The 16,907-nt window shown below is 38.4% G+C and overlaps 1 protein-coding gene across 8 annotated transcripts in view; it reads left to right on the top strand.

Annotated features, from left to right (window-relative positions):
* The window catches only part of LOC120422875 (anoctamin-8), a 59,609-nt gene that overhangs the window by 27,000 nt on the left and 15,702 nt on the right, over positions 1-16,907 (top strand). For 5 of the 8 annotated variants that reach the window (XM_039586473.2, XM_039586478.2, XM_039586445.2 and 2 more), the window contains exons 5-14: positions 44-125; positions 5,171-5,287; positions 5,435-5,565; positions 5,651-5,812; positions 5,880-6,035; positions 10,734-10,802; positions 15,075-15,210; positions 15,283-15,413; positions 15,470-16,287; positions 16,365-16,602. In XM_039586473.2, coding sequence (XP_039442407.1) covers positions 44-125; positions 5,171-5,287; positions 5,435-5,565; positions 5,651-5,812; positions 5,880-6,035; positions 10,734-10,802; positions 15,075-15,210; positions 15,283-15,413; positions 15,470-16,287; positions 16,365-16,602 — 2,040 coding nt within the window. The remainder of the gene's footprint in view (positions 1-43; positions 126-5,170; positions 5,288-5,434; positions 5,566-5,650; positions 5,813-5,879; positions 6,036-10,733; positions 10,803-15,074; positions 15,211-15,282; positions 15,414-15,469; positions 16,288-16,364; positions 16,603-16,907) is intronic. The other 3 variants (XM_052707594.1, XM_039586453.2, XM_039586456.2) reach the window with 3 other exon arrangements.

Raw genomic sequence — 16,907 nt, 5'->3', positions numbered from 1 at the left:
CTTACTCTATATCTTTTCTTGTAAATCTCCCACCCACATACAGGTGCTGCAAGGACTCAGGGCAGGAGTTTCGGATCTGAAGGCCCTGCAAGGACGGGCACAGGTCGAGGAAGGCCAGAGCATAGGTGAGTTTGTATACATGATATGTCTAAGATGAAAGAGCGCGAGGGAAAAAACGGAAAAGTAAACATCACCACAAGTGTTGTTTGGGAAATTGAAGGTGTTTTCACTCCCGCTAGTCAACATCAGCAGCATCATCGTCAACAGTTATCCACGGCACGAGTCTCGAGTTGAGTTGAGGAATTACGATGAGTGGCGGGAGAGAGACTCTGCTTTTTTAAGTACTTTCCATTTCACAGCAAATTTGTGTGTATGTTGGTTGGATACTTAAAGGATACGACTGACTGGGAAGCGGGGTTGGGTTTACGTTTAATGTTGTGGAATTCGTCATACACACTAAAAAATTTGGAATATTACATTTGACGTAATCGTTGAATTGACCTATTATTGAATCGTGTAAACGTATTTTAGATGTAAAATTGTGTATATTATGACGTAAATTGATAAAATTTCCATTGGTACTCCTCTACATTATGTGAAACCTAAAATTACAGGTCAAATAACCCAACATTACGCTTTCTTTGATGCACATAACTGGAGCATCAAATAAGATGTAATTTTACATCAAATGAAACCCGATTACACGCGCTTCAGCCGTTACATTTTCGTCCGAGTGGTGAACTGTCAAAACGTTCGCCATGCTCGACGTCGCTAAGAAATTTGTTGCAGCAGTTGTTTTCGGGCGAAACAATATTCAATTTCGAACCTTTACTGGCCAGAACCTGCTACCGTTCAAGATAAAGGTAAGTTTATTAATGTTTAAAGTGGTGCAACAGATCGCTGATGTTTTTTGTCGTCTCGTTTTTGGCAGGTTGCGGCAGGCACCCATGATGAACTGTTCCGGCAAGCCGCTTCTTGTTGTTGGCTGAACAATTTCTTTCCACCAAAGAGGAAGTTCCCGGAGTGAATTAAATCGTAGTCCGCAAGAAGTGAGTTTTCTCCAGTTGTGCCACCTTGATGCCTGCTTCCGTGGGGTGTCCGACTGATTGCAAATGACAAGCCGAAAGATTTCAAGTGGAACAAAAGCCAAGGGCGAAAATCCGGTGGAAAATTGAAGAAGAAAAACCATGTTGAGCTGTGATTTAAGTTGTGTCGTAAAATTATGATGTGTTACAATAAAAACATTTTAGTTTTGGACAGTATTAACAGGTTTTTTTATTCCAATAAGAATTATAAGATTCCTATTCGAAAAGCGATTCACCGGAGTCACGTTAAATGTAATATTACACGACCTTGGATGATTTATGGTCGTGTAATTTTACGTCTTATTCAACGCGACATTAGGTCTGATTTGATGCTCCACCCTCTGAGAATTTTGGCTCGAGCCTCGACTCGATTCAGGCTCGATCTCGAGCCAGATCGACTCGAGGCTCGAGCCAAAATTCTCAGTGGGCAGTTATGTGCATCTAATATAACCGAAAATTACATGTTTTTTTCGTAGTGTGTAGGCAGAGTTGTTAAAATTTTTAAAATGGAAAACGCGATGCAAATAAAATAAACAATTGGGTACTAAAGCCCTATGTCAATTTTTATGTACAACGGTAAAAAAACACGATTAAAAGCCATTTCTGATCACTTTTTTTCATTTTAATGCAAATTTTTTTTGACAAGACAACATTTTTTCGATGGATCAACTATGGTCCCCTTGGAACGAGCTGTCAAGTAGGAGCTTTTCTGTCAAGAAGGACCGCGAGGTTAATTTTTCAAAATTAATTTAAAAATCCATTTTAAACTCTTTATGGTCGTACAAAGGGTCATTGTACTCAGAAAAATAAGCTTTATCGCTGTAAACAATAATAACAGCAATCTAAGCTTCATTTTAGGACCCAATTCCATAAGATTTTAAAACTGTATTCCCAATTTTTCGATTTTCACAAAAATAATTCCATGTATACTTGAATAAAATTTTGCTTAAATCGTTTAAAAAATTGCCTTATAACTTGACAGTTGGTGACATTTAAGATTTCACACGCGGTCATTCCTGTCATCAGATAAAAAAAGTGTTTCCCACCTCTGCTCTCAACTTCAAGGAATTCTTCACATGTAGCTTCGAGTAAAATCGAAAGTGAATTCTGGCGGAGCCGCATACTCAACAACCCTTGTAACATCAAACATTTAAAATGCAAAAAAGCGATTCTTCGTTACGTTTAGCTGAATCGACATTTCACAATCTCAATCCATTAAGAAAAGAAAAGGTAAAGGAAACATCAGTAAAGAATCCCATTTGACTGAAACAGGGACAGTAAATCCGTTTGTTTCCCTCCCAGACCAAAATATGCAAATCCGTGCTACCTTATGCAGAACTTTAAATTTCAAAGTGTGTTTGGTGAAAACTTCTCGATTGCCAAACACTGCATTTAAAATCAGGGCCAGAAGAAATCAACAAGTTTTTAAGCGCTTTTCCCTCCCCCAACATCGACACATAACGAGTATGCTCTCTCTCTGTCTATAGACGTGAAAGTGATACAAGCGACCAGGGAAAAAATGTTAACGATATCTGCTAACCTTTCGAGCATGGCCGGAGCCGGCCTTTTCGTGTCATAGTTGCAGACTTGTACGAACGAGCATAGCTATAGACCACCAATAGTAGTGACATAGCGCCGAAGGGAGGGAGGCTTTTTCACCGGAAACACAAGGCACATCAAGGCGAAGGAAAAACATAAGAAAATCATTTAATGACCTCGGCGACCCCGCCCGCTTCTCCGTAACCTCCGGGTGGTTCGGTGTCAAATGGATCATAGACTGTGTTTTGGCCTGGTTTCCAGTGTATAGTACGGAATCGGCTTGAAGTTTGAAATGAATGGAAAAATACCGCCGGGGTCGTGATCTGATTTAAGTTAGGATTGTGAGTCATTTTTTGTTCTGATTGGACTTCGTTATGTTGTTATTGTTATGGTGGGAAGCGATATGAAGAAGTTAATTTTGGAAAACAAATAAGTAGAACTGATTTTCATTTCAAACTACAATCATTATTAGGCTACATATTTCTCGTGTAATAATACATGAGCAGTTCTCTACGGAATCTGTATTTTTTCTTTAATTTTGATTTTTGTATTTGTTAATCCGGCTGAAATTTTTTTGGTGCCTTCGGTATGCCCAAAGAAGCCATTTTGCATCATTAGTTCGTTCATATAATTTTCCATACAAATTCGGCAGCTGTCCATACAAAAATTGTATGTGAAAATTTAAAAATCTGTATCTTTTGAAGAAATTTTTTGATCGATTTGGTGTATTCGGCAAAGTTGTAGGAATGGATATGGACTACACTGAAAAAAAAATGATACACGGTAAAATTTTTTTTGGTGATTTTTTAATTCACTTTTTGTAACTAAAACTTGATTTGCAAAAAAACACTATTTTTATTTTTTTTATTTTTTGATATGTTTTAGAGGACATCAAATGCCAACTTTTCAGAAACTTCCAGAATGGGCAAAAATCTTTGACCGAGTTATGATTTTTTGAATCAATACAGATTTTTTAAAAAATCGAAATATTGGTCGCAAAAAATTTTCAACTTCAGTTTTCGATGTAAAATCGAAATTGAAATCAAAAAGAACTTTAGTGAATTTTTGATAAAGTGCACCGTTTTCAAGTTATAGCAATTGTTGGGTAAATTTTTTGAAAATAGTCGCAGTTTTTCATTTTTTAAATTAGTGCCCATGTTTGCCCACCTTTAAAAAAATATTTTTGAAAAGCTGAGAATTTTTTTTATATTTTGCTTTTTTGAACTTTGTTAATACGACCCTTAGTTGCTGAGATATTGCTATGGAAAGGTTAAAAAACAGGAAAATTTATGTTTTCTAAGTCTCACCCAAACAACCCACCATTTTCTAATGTTGATATCTCAGCAACTAATGGTCCGATTTACAATGTTAAAATATGAAACATTCGTGAAATTTTCCGATCTTTTCGAAAAAAAATATTTTGAAAAATTTGAAATCAAGACTAACATTTTAAACGGGCCAAACATTTTTTTTGAAAATATTGTTTTCGAATAGATCGGAAAATTTACGAATGTTTCATATTTTAACATTTTAAATCGGACCATTAGTTGCTGAGATATCGACATTAGAAAATGGTGGGTTGTTCGGGTGAGACTTAGAAAACATCAGTGCTGTTAAACGTTAAACATTAACGCGTTGATAAACGCGTTTATCCCCAACTTTGAGGGCTTGTATCTTCTAATCGATAACATCTAGCGGGTTACTTCCAGTTGCATTTTACGGGCATTAACTGTGACTATTTGTTCCCGGTGAGGTAATTTGTCCAAAGTGGCCACCGGTTCCGGCAACCCGGAACATCCGTCAAGCAGGTTTTCTTAAAGTTTTTGTCATTCAATCGACATTTTAGCCAATGTTATGAAACGTTGTTTGTAGTACAGAGGTATATAGTACATACTCATTGCTCACATGAGTAATTTTCTATACCAACTCACACGGAATCGGGAAAAGTTGCCGTCCCGATTTGCGCGAAACTTTGTCCTTATAGGTAACTTTTGTCCCGGATCACAAATCCGAGGTCCGTTTTTTGATATCTCGTGACGGATAGGCGGTACGACCCCTTCAATTTTTGAACATGCGATTAATGACATGTTTTTCAAAAACAACGGCGACGAATTATCGAAAATATTTCCAAATGTCATCTTCGGTAGCATCATACAAACATCATGCTTGGAAAATTTACAAATGTAGCGATTAGCATAAATACCTATTATCCTAATTCACACTAGACTTGAAAGCTCTTCAAATAAGTAGATTAGTCGCGTGTTGATAATGACATTACGAACCGAAAAACAAACATGTGTCTTTTTTCGCTCCAATTCCACTGAAATGTGACCAAGTTAACAATTCCGTGACATGCTAACCAGATAAAACACACTGATGTCGTCCATCTTTCTATTTTTTCCCGCTCTATTCATACAATATCCGACTTCATCTCGCGGCAACAAAGCCACAAGAAATTATTGTGCCTTTCCCTCCCCCAGAGGGACCTCCGTCATCTAATTCTATTTGTATACGTCGTTTTTCTTCCTCTTGTTTCATTCCGACAGTGGCCGCCTGGCAGGAACTGGGCCTGATAACACAAGTGTTTCCCTTACACGAAACAAGCGCCTTACAGCAGCTACAGTCGAGCTGGGTACGGAAGTTTTTTGCGCCGCAACCGTTAGGTAATTAAGCGAAAATGCCCACCTTCCCGCCCAACCGCCAACGTGTCCATCCGGTGACATCTTTTGTTTGGTTTATACTCGGAGGATGTTGGCGCTCTTGGATTTCTGTTCCGGCGAATGCGAACTAACCTTTATTTCTTCTTCCAGACGACATTGCTGCGTACTTTGGAGTGAAAGTGGCTTTATACTTTGCGTGGCTGGGCCATTACACGTGTGCACTGTGTGTTCCGGCCGTCCTCGGTACGATACTGTACGCCGGCCTGTGGGGCCGTGGCCAGGTGGGTGGTGTTTGCCTCTTTGTGTACAAACGCGCGGTAAATTTACTTGACGTGGGTTTCTGTTGTGTCTTTTCTTCTTCTGCAGACGGCACAGGACATTGGCCATGTGATTTTTTCCCTGTTCAACGTGGCGTGGGCGTCCCTGTATCTGGAGGCCTGGAGGCGCTACTCGGTCGAGTTGGCCTTCCGGTGGGGCACGCTGTCCACCCCTCCGGAACTACTCGAACCACCGAGACCACTGTACAAGGTAAGCCGGCACTGTTGCTTTTAATAATTCATTTTGTACAATCATCATCGTTTCCACCTGTCCCCAGGGTCCACTGGAGGAAAGTCCCGTCACGGGACGGCTGGAGCCCAGGGAAACGCCGGCCTGGCAGCGACGTGCGTTCCGGTATCTAGTTAGTTTTCCAATTATTGGGCTCTGTTTAGTGCTAGTGTTTGTAGTGATGTTCCTAATGTTACGACTACAGGTATTTATCTCCTTAATATTTTCAAACTAACCTTCTCTCTAGTCAAACAGTCAACGTTGATGTTTTGTGCTCTCCTGTTTCACACCTCCCTCTTAAATATAGTCATGTTCAGTCTTCAGCCCGAAACAAAAACCTTTCGGCAACATCATCAACCAACAGAAAACCAAACAAACAGCGATCGCTATCACCGCTTGTTTTTGATTAGTTTGAGCAATGTTACTTCACCGAAACCCCGAACTAGGTGACTCTGGCCGTGTGTAGTAGTAATTATCCTGTTGTACATTCATTTCCCAACACGCACACGAACATAGCATATACGACTTCGCGATCTGGTTCTATCTTTTTCGCATTTAATTTGGGGTATGATCACTGTTCAGAGCTCATGCGTCTCCTTTTAACCCATTAGTTTGTAATTCCAAAAACACCTTTCAATGTTTTTTTGTTTTCATTGGAACGTTTGTTTCCTCGCTCAAGATAACTGTCAACCTTCATTTTTTTATGGATTTTTTGATAAACTTTTGATAATTTTTTTATGTAAATATTTTTTTATCTATTTTAGGAATTTTTCAGTCAAAAATGTACACGTATATTTATTTGCATTATTTGAGCCTTTGAACAATGTATTTTTTTGTATTTTAGATTTTTGTGGGTATAATCTTTACGAATAAAGAAGATATGTACACAATAAGTTCGCCCATACAAGTCTGCATACAATTTATGTAGCTGTTCATACAAAAAGGCTATGAAAATATTTGAAAATCTTTGGTGTCTTGGACAAAGCTGCAGTAATTCAGATATCAGAAGAAAAAGATATTTTTTTTTTAATTTCAAATATTCAAATGCGTATTCAACCATTTATTTGTTTATTTTCGTGAGCAGAACAAGCTTTCACAAAATCATTAAAAAAAAGAAACATAAAAACACAACATCGATTGAGCAAAACGTGATTTAACTTTTTTTTAATGAATTTATAAACATTTTTGCTTTTACGACAAATCATGTTATTTTCAAAATCGAGTCGAGGCTCGAGCCAAAATTCTCAGTGGGTTGCGCTATAGCTCAAAGATGACAGTTTGGTTATCTAAAACGCATAAAAAAGTAGCATTAAAAAATATTTAGCGCAATTCGTTACATTTTTATTTGTGTTTAACGGTACACATCAACCAGAGCTTTTGCACCAAGATTTTTGTTACCGACATTTTAGTATCTTCAAAACTAAGGGAACTATCGATATAATTTTTTATTCATCCCTTGAAGTACTGGCTTCAAAGTTATTTACAACAAAGTTTGAATATTTTTACAATCAGGTTGTTGCAGCATTGGGTCCTTAAGTTTGACAATTTTGGAATAAGAAGACAACAACTTACTTGGTTGCTGTGCGTGCACCCAATGTGCACCCAAGCACCTGCAATGTTGCCGAAGACATCAAATCGATCAGACGACAGTTGAATACGGCGTGTTTTCTAGAACCAAATTTCAGGAAAAATAATCTCCGCTGCTTTCAAATCAATCTCAAACCTGTTAAAATTTCCATTGTATCAGATCAGCTTTATTAGAGCACACAGGTGATATTGTAAGGTTTTATGATTTCATTTCTTAAAAATCCCACATATTCAAATAATCATGATAAACTTTTTTTTAATGTTTAGCGACTTGCACAAAGTTGTTTATTGTCTTATTTTGCACATTTTGATATTAATTTAATTGTCATACATAAAACAAATTATTTTACATGTTATCTGAACTTTTATTATTATTTTTATTCCAATAAATCATTATTATACCAATAAATTATGAAGGAATTAAAAAACGTAATTCTCAAAAAACATTTCGCTCTTTGAAGCATTGGAAAGCAAAGAAAATTGCCTAAAAGACACTAGCGATGTAGCGTAGTGATGACTTTTTTTTATTTCAAAGGTTGCCCAGAAAACACGCCGTGAAAAGGCAACCGAATTGAATTAAAATAGAAGTGTAACATTAGAAAATATTTAGCCCATCAACCACAGAATAGTAGAAGATTTTTTTAGCGCTAGTCGCACATCTATCCAACGAGGTTTTCTGAGTTGGATAAATAGGAAGAGTGCTGAAAAAACAAGATTTGCAACGAGATGCTTAATAGCAGTTTATGCAACACGTTGCGAAAACAAGATTTTTTCAGCACGAGTCGTACATTTACATTTAGAATGGAATTTTATGCCAAAAATCCATGTGTTAAGTAAATTCACCGTTCAAAACAAAAAATATTAAAAAAAGTTACTTTTCGATACAAGTGTTGAAAAGTTCAACTTTTCAGCACCCATCTCAGTGCTGAAAAGTAGGACTTTTCAACACTGGTATTTGAAGGTATTGATTTTCAAATCTGTTATTTCTGGTAGGGAAAAGTAGGCCGTTTTGTTTCTCCAGAAGGACAGGAAAAGTTGACAGTTTCACAGCGGAATAGCAAAAAAAAAAAAAAATTTGTCATGTTAAGAGCGAGTCCACGAACAGGGCATACCCCTTTGTATGGGACGTCGTTTGGACCTCACCAATCTGCCTGAAATTTTCAGGGGTTGTTTGTACATATAAAACTAGCATCTGGCCAAAATATGAGCACTCTAGGTCAACGGGAAGTGGGGCAAATCGGGACACAAAGTTTGAAGGTTCAAAAACGTAAAAAATCTTAAAAAGGCTATAACTTAGGCAAAATTCAATTTAATTTCAAAATTCAAAATGCATCTTAAAGGGCTTAAAAACTGCAACAAAATGCATGGTAGATCATCCAAATTGATTAATTCTAAAGGGAGTTATTGGCATTTTAGTGAAAAAATAGCATAATTTTCAAACTCAAATAAAAAAGTGTTCCATCCAGATATCAACTCGGTTCGACCTGCAGCTTGTAGGGGACATCTGGGACTACCATCTGAGACTGAGAACGCTTTGGGTAAGGCAGTTTAACATATTGAATAGACACTTTTACTTTTAGTGAATTTTTTGGTTGTAAATTTTTGCTCGGGGGACCCCTTAGATCCCATTTTATGGTGATAATTTTATCATATTCGTGTTCCTGAGACAATTTCACAATAGAAACATACATAAAAATGTATATTATCATCCATTTTAACCCTTTAAAAAATGAAAGATAAAAAAAATTAAGAAGCTGCTTTTTTTCTGGTGTCATCTAGTATCCTTGGAAACGAACTTGATTTTCAATAAATGTGAATCAAAGTTTTTTTTTTAACTTTCATTTTTTAATGGGTTAAAATGAATGAAAACAAACATGTTTATGCATGTTTCTAATGTGAAATTGTCTCAGGAACACGATTATGATAAAATTATCACCAGAAAATGGGATCTAAGGGGTCCTCCGAGCAAAAATTTACTACCAAAAAATTCACTAAAAGTAAAAGTGTCTATTTGATATGTTAAACTGCCTTACCCAAAGCGGTCTCAGTCTCAGATGGTAGTCCCAGATGTCCCCTACAAGCTGCAGGTCGAACCGAGTTGATATCTGGATGGAACACTTTTTTATTTGAGTTTGAAAATTATGCTATTTTTTCACTAAAATGCCAATAACTCCCTTTAGAATTAACCAATTGGGATGCTCTACCCTGCATTTTGTTGCATTTTTGAAGCCCTTTAAGATGCATTTTGAATTTTGAAATTAAATTGAATTTTGTTTAAGTTATAGCCTTTTTAAGATTTTTTACGTTTTTGAGCCTTCAAACTTTGTGTCCCGATTTGCCCCACTTCCCGTTGACCTAGAGTGCTCATATTTTGGCCAGATGCTAGTTTTATATGTATAAACAACCCCTGAAAATTTCAGGCAGATTGGTGAGGTCGATGCGAGATGGGTATGCTTTGCTCGTGGACTCGCTCTTAAGTATATTCACCGCTCAAAACAAAAAAAAATATTAAAAGATGTTACTCTTCAATACTGGTGCTGAAAAGTTCAATTTTTCTAGAACTTTTCTGCACTGGTATTAAAATGTATTAATTTTCCATTCTGTTATTTTTGGTAGAGAAAAGTAGACCGTTTCGTCGCTCGAGAATGACAGGAAAAGTATGAAGTTTCACAACGGAATTATAAAAAGAAAATTTCAAGAATTTTTCACAACTATTCGATTGTTTTCCTGGTATTCCAGGGCCTTTCTGGACGAAATTCTTGTAATCTGCAAAATATTTATTGATAATCGATTGCATAAAATATATTTCAGAATTTGCGATATTTTGCAAAAATCAACATTTTTCAGAAAATCATAAATCGACCAAAAAATGCTTCCTCTAGAAAGACATTTAAAAAGTTTACATACCGTCAGTAGAAGTGGTATCTGGTCTAATGCAAATGATTAGATCTTACAAATTTCATCAAAATTGTATAACCCAATCACTCCTTCCAGAACTCTGCTGATGGTACTAATTTTGTATGACCGACCCGCAAATTTGTAGCGAAACTTTCTGGGTACGGTACGGCAAACTAATGGTGCAAAGTAGCTTCTTTCGACATAGAAATTCTAGAAAAAAAAAATCGAATAAAACGTGAAACAGACCAACTTAATGCGTAAAACGATAGAACTTTCTCTCCTTCTCTGTCCTCAACTAAAACTTCCATTAATTTTACTCTCCTCTCACATACACGCACAATCACCCGTACACACTGTCAAATTTTATTTTAATTAATTATGCTTCCATATACCACCGACGTCCGTCACAACTTTGCAGGATTGGCTCGATCAGCACTCTCCAAATTCTAACGGTGCCCTCTGGGATTGCATGTGCATGGCGTCAAAGGTCTGGACACTAGAATATGTTAGCTTTAAGTTCCCCGTTTCTTTTTTTAACTTCCCTTGAGATTATACATTCTGGTGAGAGTACGATAGTAAGAAGGTTAGACCTGCTTCAATTTCCCCTATGGGAAGAAGTTTGCTGGACAGTCGACCACTCGGGGGTACAGCATTTAATTAAATGTGGTATTTGTGCAGCATTATGTACACTTTGGTTGCGCTTCACATCACGTTACATTTCTCACACCACACTTACCATCCACTCTGTATCGTGTACTCTGTGCTTTGGAGGAAGAACGTGTTTGTGGAATCTGGAAATTCTTAAAGCAGATATTAAATGGCAATTGAATTCAACATAATTTCATTTCTATTCTAGCTTGTAAGTCACACAGAAACTACGTCATGCAGATTTCCTCCGTCGCCATTGATTTGTCACATTGTAGCAAATAAATTGCATTACTTTTCATCGTTTTTCCGACCCGGTAGAGCTCACTTCTGGAGAGAGAGGATACTCGCCCGAAGGCAAGTTTTTTCAAGTGTCAGACGGGTGGGTGACAGACCGTAAGGGCACAACACTCGAGGGCTACTCGAGATGGCAAGGCGGCAAAACATGATGTAACATTGTGTGGATTACATCCAGCATCTTTGCTGGCCGGGATTAGCATAATACAATGATATTTGTGGTGCGATGGCTTTGGGCGACCATCATTATGATTTGTTTTTTGGATACAAGAAAGTTAGGGAAAAACTGTTTGGGCTGTTTGATCCAATTTTGATAATTATTTTAATCTTCATTACATGTTTTTTTCAGTGTGTATTTTTCAGCTTTGTTGTTGTTGCAACTAAGTATCATTTCTTAAAATTTAATGGTAAACATTTAAATGTTTTTGAAAAGATTTAATTGATATTTAGTGCTCATTTTCTTGAGATAGGTTTGGGTCGATGAGGGTGAATTCCTTAAAATAGTCCACATGGTTTTGTATTGCCATTAAAACAGACTTAAAACATTAATAAAATAATTCCACATTTACTATACAATGTGTTCTTCGCATTTCACACAAACTGTTTCATGAGGTACTTTTCACACTTTTATAGTAAGCTCAGTATTTATTAGCAACTTATTGTTTAATTGGGGATTTCCTTTTGTATTTAAGGAAATTTTACAGGAAATATAAAAATGATTTGATCTTTAAATGGATTTTTTAATTTTCTGCAAAATTTTTGTCTCCGGTATATAATGGGGTCGAGGGATGGCAGGAACAAATCTAAATTGAGAATGTTTTTTTTTTTTTAAATTTTTAAGCTATATTAATTTTACAATGCATAACAGCTATTTTGCTATTAACTTACTTATAAAAAGTCAAACAATTTATGAAAACAATACTTTACATCAAATTTCAAAGCCAAAATTGAAAAAAAATATTTTAAAAAGTCAAAATGTGTCTAATGTAGATTAGTATTTCGATTAGGATAATTTGGAGAAGCTTTAGGAAAAAGGTAAAAAACAAATCATAATATTATAAAAAGGCTCATAAAAAACAGATTAGTGCAAACACTGTTCGAAGATTGACATTGTCATGATTTTAAGGTCGAAAATAAAAATTTGCGTCGCTGGCAATGAGTTGATAAATAACCTTCAACAAATATTTAGGATAGGGGCAGGGGGAGGCAGAATGGACCAGGGGAGCAGAATGGGCCACCCTTGGTTTTGGGCTTTAGAATGGATTTAGACCAATTGTGAGGCAAGGGTCTTGTAGAGGACGTCAAATAACGTCACCATACCGAGAACGACGTTTGAATTCATTGTATTTTTTGAATTATGAGCAAAAATGTAAATTTATTGACAAAATTACGTAAATGTTGTTTATTTCGAGGTTTTTAAATAAGCTTTCTGAAAAGTTGGATTGTTTGAAAAAGTTTGCTAAATGCTTATAACGATACTAGATTGTACTACCAAGGTATACAAACAACAACGGAACCTTAAAATCATTTAGAGGCTTGGTGGTGGAAGTGTTAAATTAAAATCCACTTGGGGGCAGAATGGACCACCCTTATCCTGCCTTATAAAAACAATCAAAAGTTATGAAATTTTGATTTAATGTATTATTTCACTCCCGGTAGCTTCACAAATAACGTTTAATGCAACACTAGTTGATTTTAAGTTGTTTTGATGATTGTTTGTAAAAATAGTGTCCTTTTTCAACATATTAACACTATTTTCAAAAATGTTTGTTTTGGTAAGTGACTATTTTTATTAAAGTGATCTAACTTCATGGAAACTATGTTAGAAAGGTACCTCATGTCATTTCTTATTTTCCTTCAACGTTGTATTAGACGAAATTGCTTGTTTTCTAAGGTGGCCCATTCTGCCCCGCCGGGTGGCCCATTCTGCCCCGCATCCTGGAAAAGTAGGCAAAAAAACTTTTTTTAAAGTGGCTCAAAAATAGTTTTAAGCTAAAAAATTTCATCAACCAAGTATACAACATTAGCCCGGGTCAAAAAAATTAAAGTTGCTCAAATCAAAAATTATATGAGATTGCCCGAAAGAGTACTCAAAATGGAGGCTCAGGCCAAAATTTCAGCCCATTCGGTTGAAAACTGGCTTGCCTTGAGCAGGAACAAGTTTAAATGGGAATTAACCCGTAAAACTGGAGCATTTAGGTAAATTGCTCTGTACAGGTCAGCGGTTAACAAATGACGACTTTTGCATACCATGGGGTCCTAGGGGATGGTCTGGGGTACAATTCCTCCGAAGGGTGCAAGACGATCCGAGGCCCCTGGTCTTGTCTTGGTGGCTTTTAAGGTGGTTTTGTTATTCCTTGGACACTTTATTCAACCAGATATTTGATCAAAAACACCTTAACAACGCTAAATGTAATTTTGAAGCCGAATTTGAAGTTATTTTCCTGCCACGTGGTGGCTGATTGCCATGTGGCGTCCTCTGATCGAGGCAGCCTTCTTAGTGTGCTTTGATTTTTCCCTATACATTTAGCTGGGACCATGAGAATTTCTGCGACGCCGGAATGAATCCGGTTCAAGGCAAGACCAGGGGCCTCGGATCGTCTTGCACCCTTCGGAGGAATTGTACCCCAGACCATCCCCTAGGACCCCATGGTATGCAAAAGTCGTCATTTGTTAACCGCTGACCTGTACAGAGAAATTTACCTAAATGCTCCAGTTTTACGGGTTAATTCCCATTTAAACTTGTTCCTGCTCAAGGCAAGCCAGTTTTCAACCGAATGGGCTGAAATTTTGGCCTGAGCCTCCATTTTGAGTACTCTTTCGGGCAATCTCATATAATTTTTGATTTGAGCAACTTTATTTTTTTTGACCCGGGCTAATACAACATTGAAGGGAACATCCCAAAGCATAAGCCTACTACACTGAATTCATAATTTTTCATGTTTTTCTATGGTTTTTGGCGCATTTCACTTAGGCGGGCCATTCTGCCCCTCCTGACCCTAGTACTTTATACATTTTGATTGATTTTGGGAATGATTGTTTATTGCTTGTCAAGTTATGCAAATCATCGTGGATTAAAGATTGATGATCTTACACTTTAATGATTGCATGGTTCAATTTGAGCAAATATTTCTTCAGATTTGTTTTTTTTGAGAACAATCGTTGATTTGTACAGAGTTTTTTTTAGAGATATGGTCAAGAAAATCAAAAGTTGGAACGAATTAAAATCAATGTAATTTAACAAATCGTGTTTGAAAGAATGTGTATTAAGAAATTATTTCTCGAGTTTGTTTGTAAAATAAGACAAGTTTAACGTTTTAGTGAGGTAATTGGAAGTACTGGTATATCTTTTCCGGATAGAAAAACAATCCATATCAATCCAATCAGCCCAGTTTAATTAGAAAAGCAAACCGGAATCGAACACCCTTCCCCAATCTGAAAAATGGGATCGAAAGGTTGTAAAACTGATCCAATTGATGGGAGAACACATGTTGAACCAGTCCACCGGGTACCCTGCGGCAATGTTTTCCTCCAAAGCATAGACATCACCAATCACAATTCCATTTAACATTCACTACAGTTGTAACATACACATGTGAGCCCCAGTCTGGCACAAATATAACTCTAGCATTATCAACACCATACCATCGTCACCGTCACCATCATCATCATCAGCATTGTCGGACCCAAAATTTAATCGATATTAGAAGCCCCCCTCCTCCCATATCGACAAGTTGCAATCAACTTTACTACATTTGCTCCGTATTTGTCTGTGCGTTTGTGTGTCCCTTTTTTCCACTATTCTGGAATCAAACAGGACTGGTGGGACGAGAAACTCCCCGAGCAGGGCATTTTCAGCTGTTTGAGTGTGATACCGAAGGTCCTCCTGGCCGGCGCCATCACCCTGATGGACGAGGCGTACTACAAGTTGGCCGTCTGGCTCAACGACAAAGGTGAGATGGGGGGTTTTAATCTATGCTGAGTGGAGTGTTTTTAACTTTGCGCTTTGGGGGTTTTGTTTGCAGAGAACTATCGGCTGCAGTCCAAGTACGAGAACCATCTTATCGGCAAGGTGGCCCTGTTTCAGTTTGTCAACAGCTTTCTGTCGCTGTTCTACATCGCGTTTTATCTGCGCGATCAAGATAAGCTGAAGGAGGTATTGTTAACTTTGTATAGTGATTGGTGGGTGTTTAACGGTGTCCTTTTCTGTAGCAACTGGCTGGTTTGCTTATATCGCGCCAGATTATCGGGAATCTTCGAGAGTCCGCATGGCCCTACTTGGTGGAGCAGTGGAAGCTGGCCAAGCTGAGTTTCAAGCTGTGGGGAGCGTTGAGTCCAACGCAGGAATTGCCACCCCCAATGATTGAGAACAAACAGGTCAATGAAGGCAAAGGATCCTCGGAGTGCACCTCGTCAACACCGAAGAGATCTATCGGGCAAGCCGAGGTCGAGAGTTCTCTGTACAAATACGATGGAACCTTCTCGGACCACCTGGAGATGCTGGTCCAGATGGGCTACGTGGTTCTGTTTTCGGCAGCATTTCCTCTGGCTGGACTGTGCGCCTTGGCTAACAATTTGCTGGAGATTCGGTCCGATGCGTTTAAACTTGCACACGTACATCAGAGGCCTTTCGGGCAGAGAGTGGCCAACATTGGCACCTGGCAGAATGCCCTTGGAATGCTCGGACTTGCAGCTGTGATCGTGAACTGTGCCCTGATCGGACTGTCCGGACAGGTCTCGCGACTATGGCCCGGATTGACCTCGACACAAACAGTTATTCTGATTGTGGCCCTCGAGCACGTGATGCTTGGTCTTCGATCAGCACTAACCTGGCTTCTTCCGGAACTTCCATCGTGGCTGGCCGCCGAAATAGCCCGTGCCGAGCACTGTCGTCGAGAGATGCAATGCAAGGGTCCCTCTCCTCGGCAGACCCCTCCATCTCCACCGTCGTCCACATCCCTCTCGCACCACGATCACGACTTCAACAGCAACCAGGACATCTACGACAAAACGGAACAATCCGTTGGCAGGTACTTGTACAAAACCGCGTTGAACTCGCTTGCTAGAAAATCCACAAAAATCCTAAACACTCTTTTCACCAACAAAGATTTCACATCTTCCCTAGTCACGATATTCAGGAGAACGAAATGGAACGGGTCCCGTTGGCGGGCAGCTTGGCGACCAAGCTGGACAATCTAACCAGCAGCGGCAGTGGCGGCGGCCATCAGTCCCAATCGCAATCCCACCTTCAGCCCCACCAGAAAGAACCTCGCAGCAGCAACGACAACATCGACATCTTCGCAACGGAAACACGAGAGGTCACACCGGATTCGCCGATCTCGCAGGTACTCGAATGTGGGTCGGTTCAAGCCGTGCCACTCTATGGCTTCCATGCAAAGATTATATCAATTTCCTTCGTTTTTTCGAGTTTCCCTTTAGTCATTTCGCTCTTCACGAATTTTCCCCCTATTTTAATTGTACTAACGTTGTTATTCCATCACGCCAGAAAAGAAAAAAAAAACCCAAATCGACTAACATCACTAGCCAAAAATATCCGCTGAGGCTAAAGAAACCCAATTACGTCTTGGCCGGTAGGTAAGGGTCAACCGGCATTGAATGGTGATTAATTATACACGCGGTGAACGGTCAT

The sequence above is a fragment of the Culex pipiens genome, chromosome 2 (assembly GCF_016801865.2).
Source record: "Culex pipiens pallens isolate TS chromosome 2, TS_CPP_V2, whole genome shotgun sequence".
In the NCBI taxonomy this organism is placed as follows: Eukaryota; Metazoa; Arthropoda; class Insecta; order Diptera; family Culicidae; genus Culex; species Culex pipiens.
The sequence above is the reverse complement of the archived record's forward strand: the minus strand, read 5'-3'. Positions and strand labels throughout refer to the sequence as shown.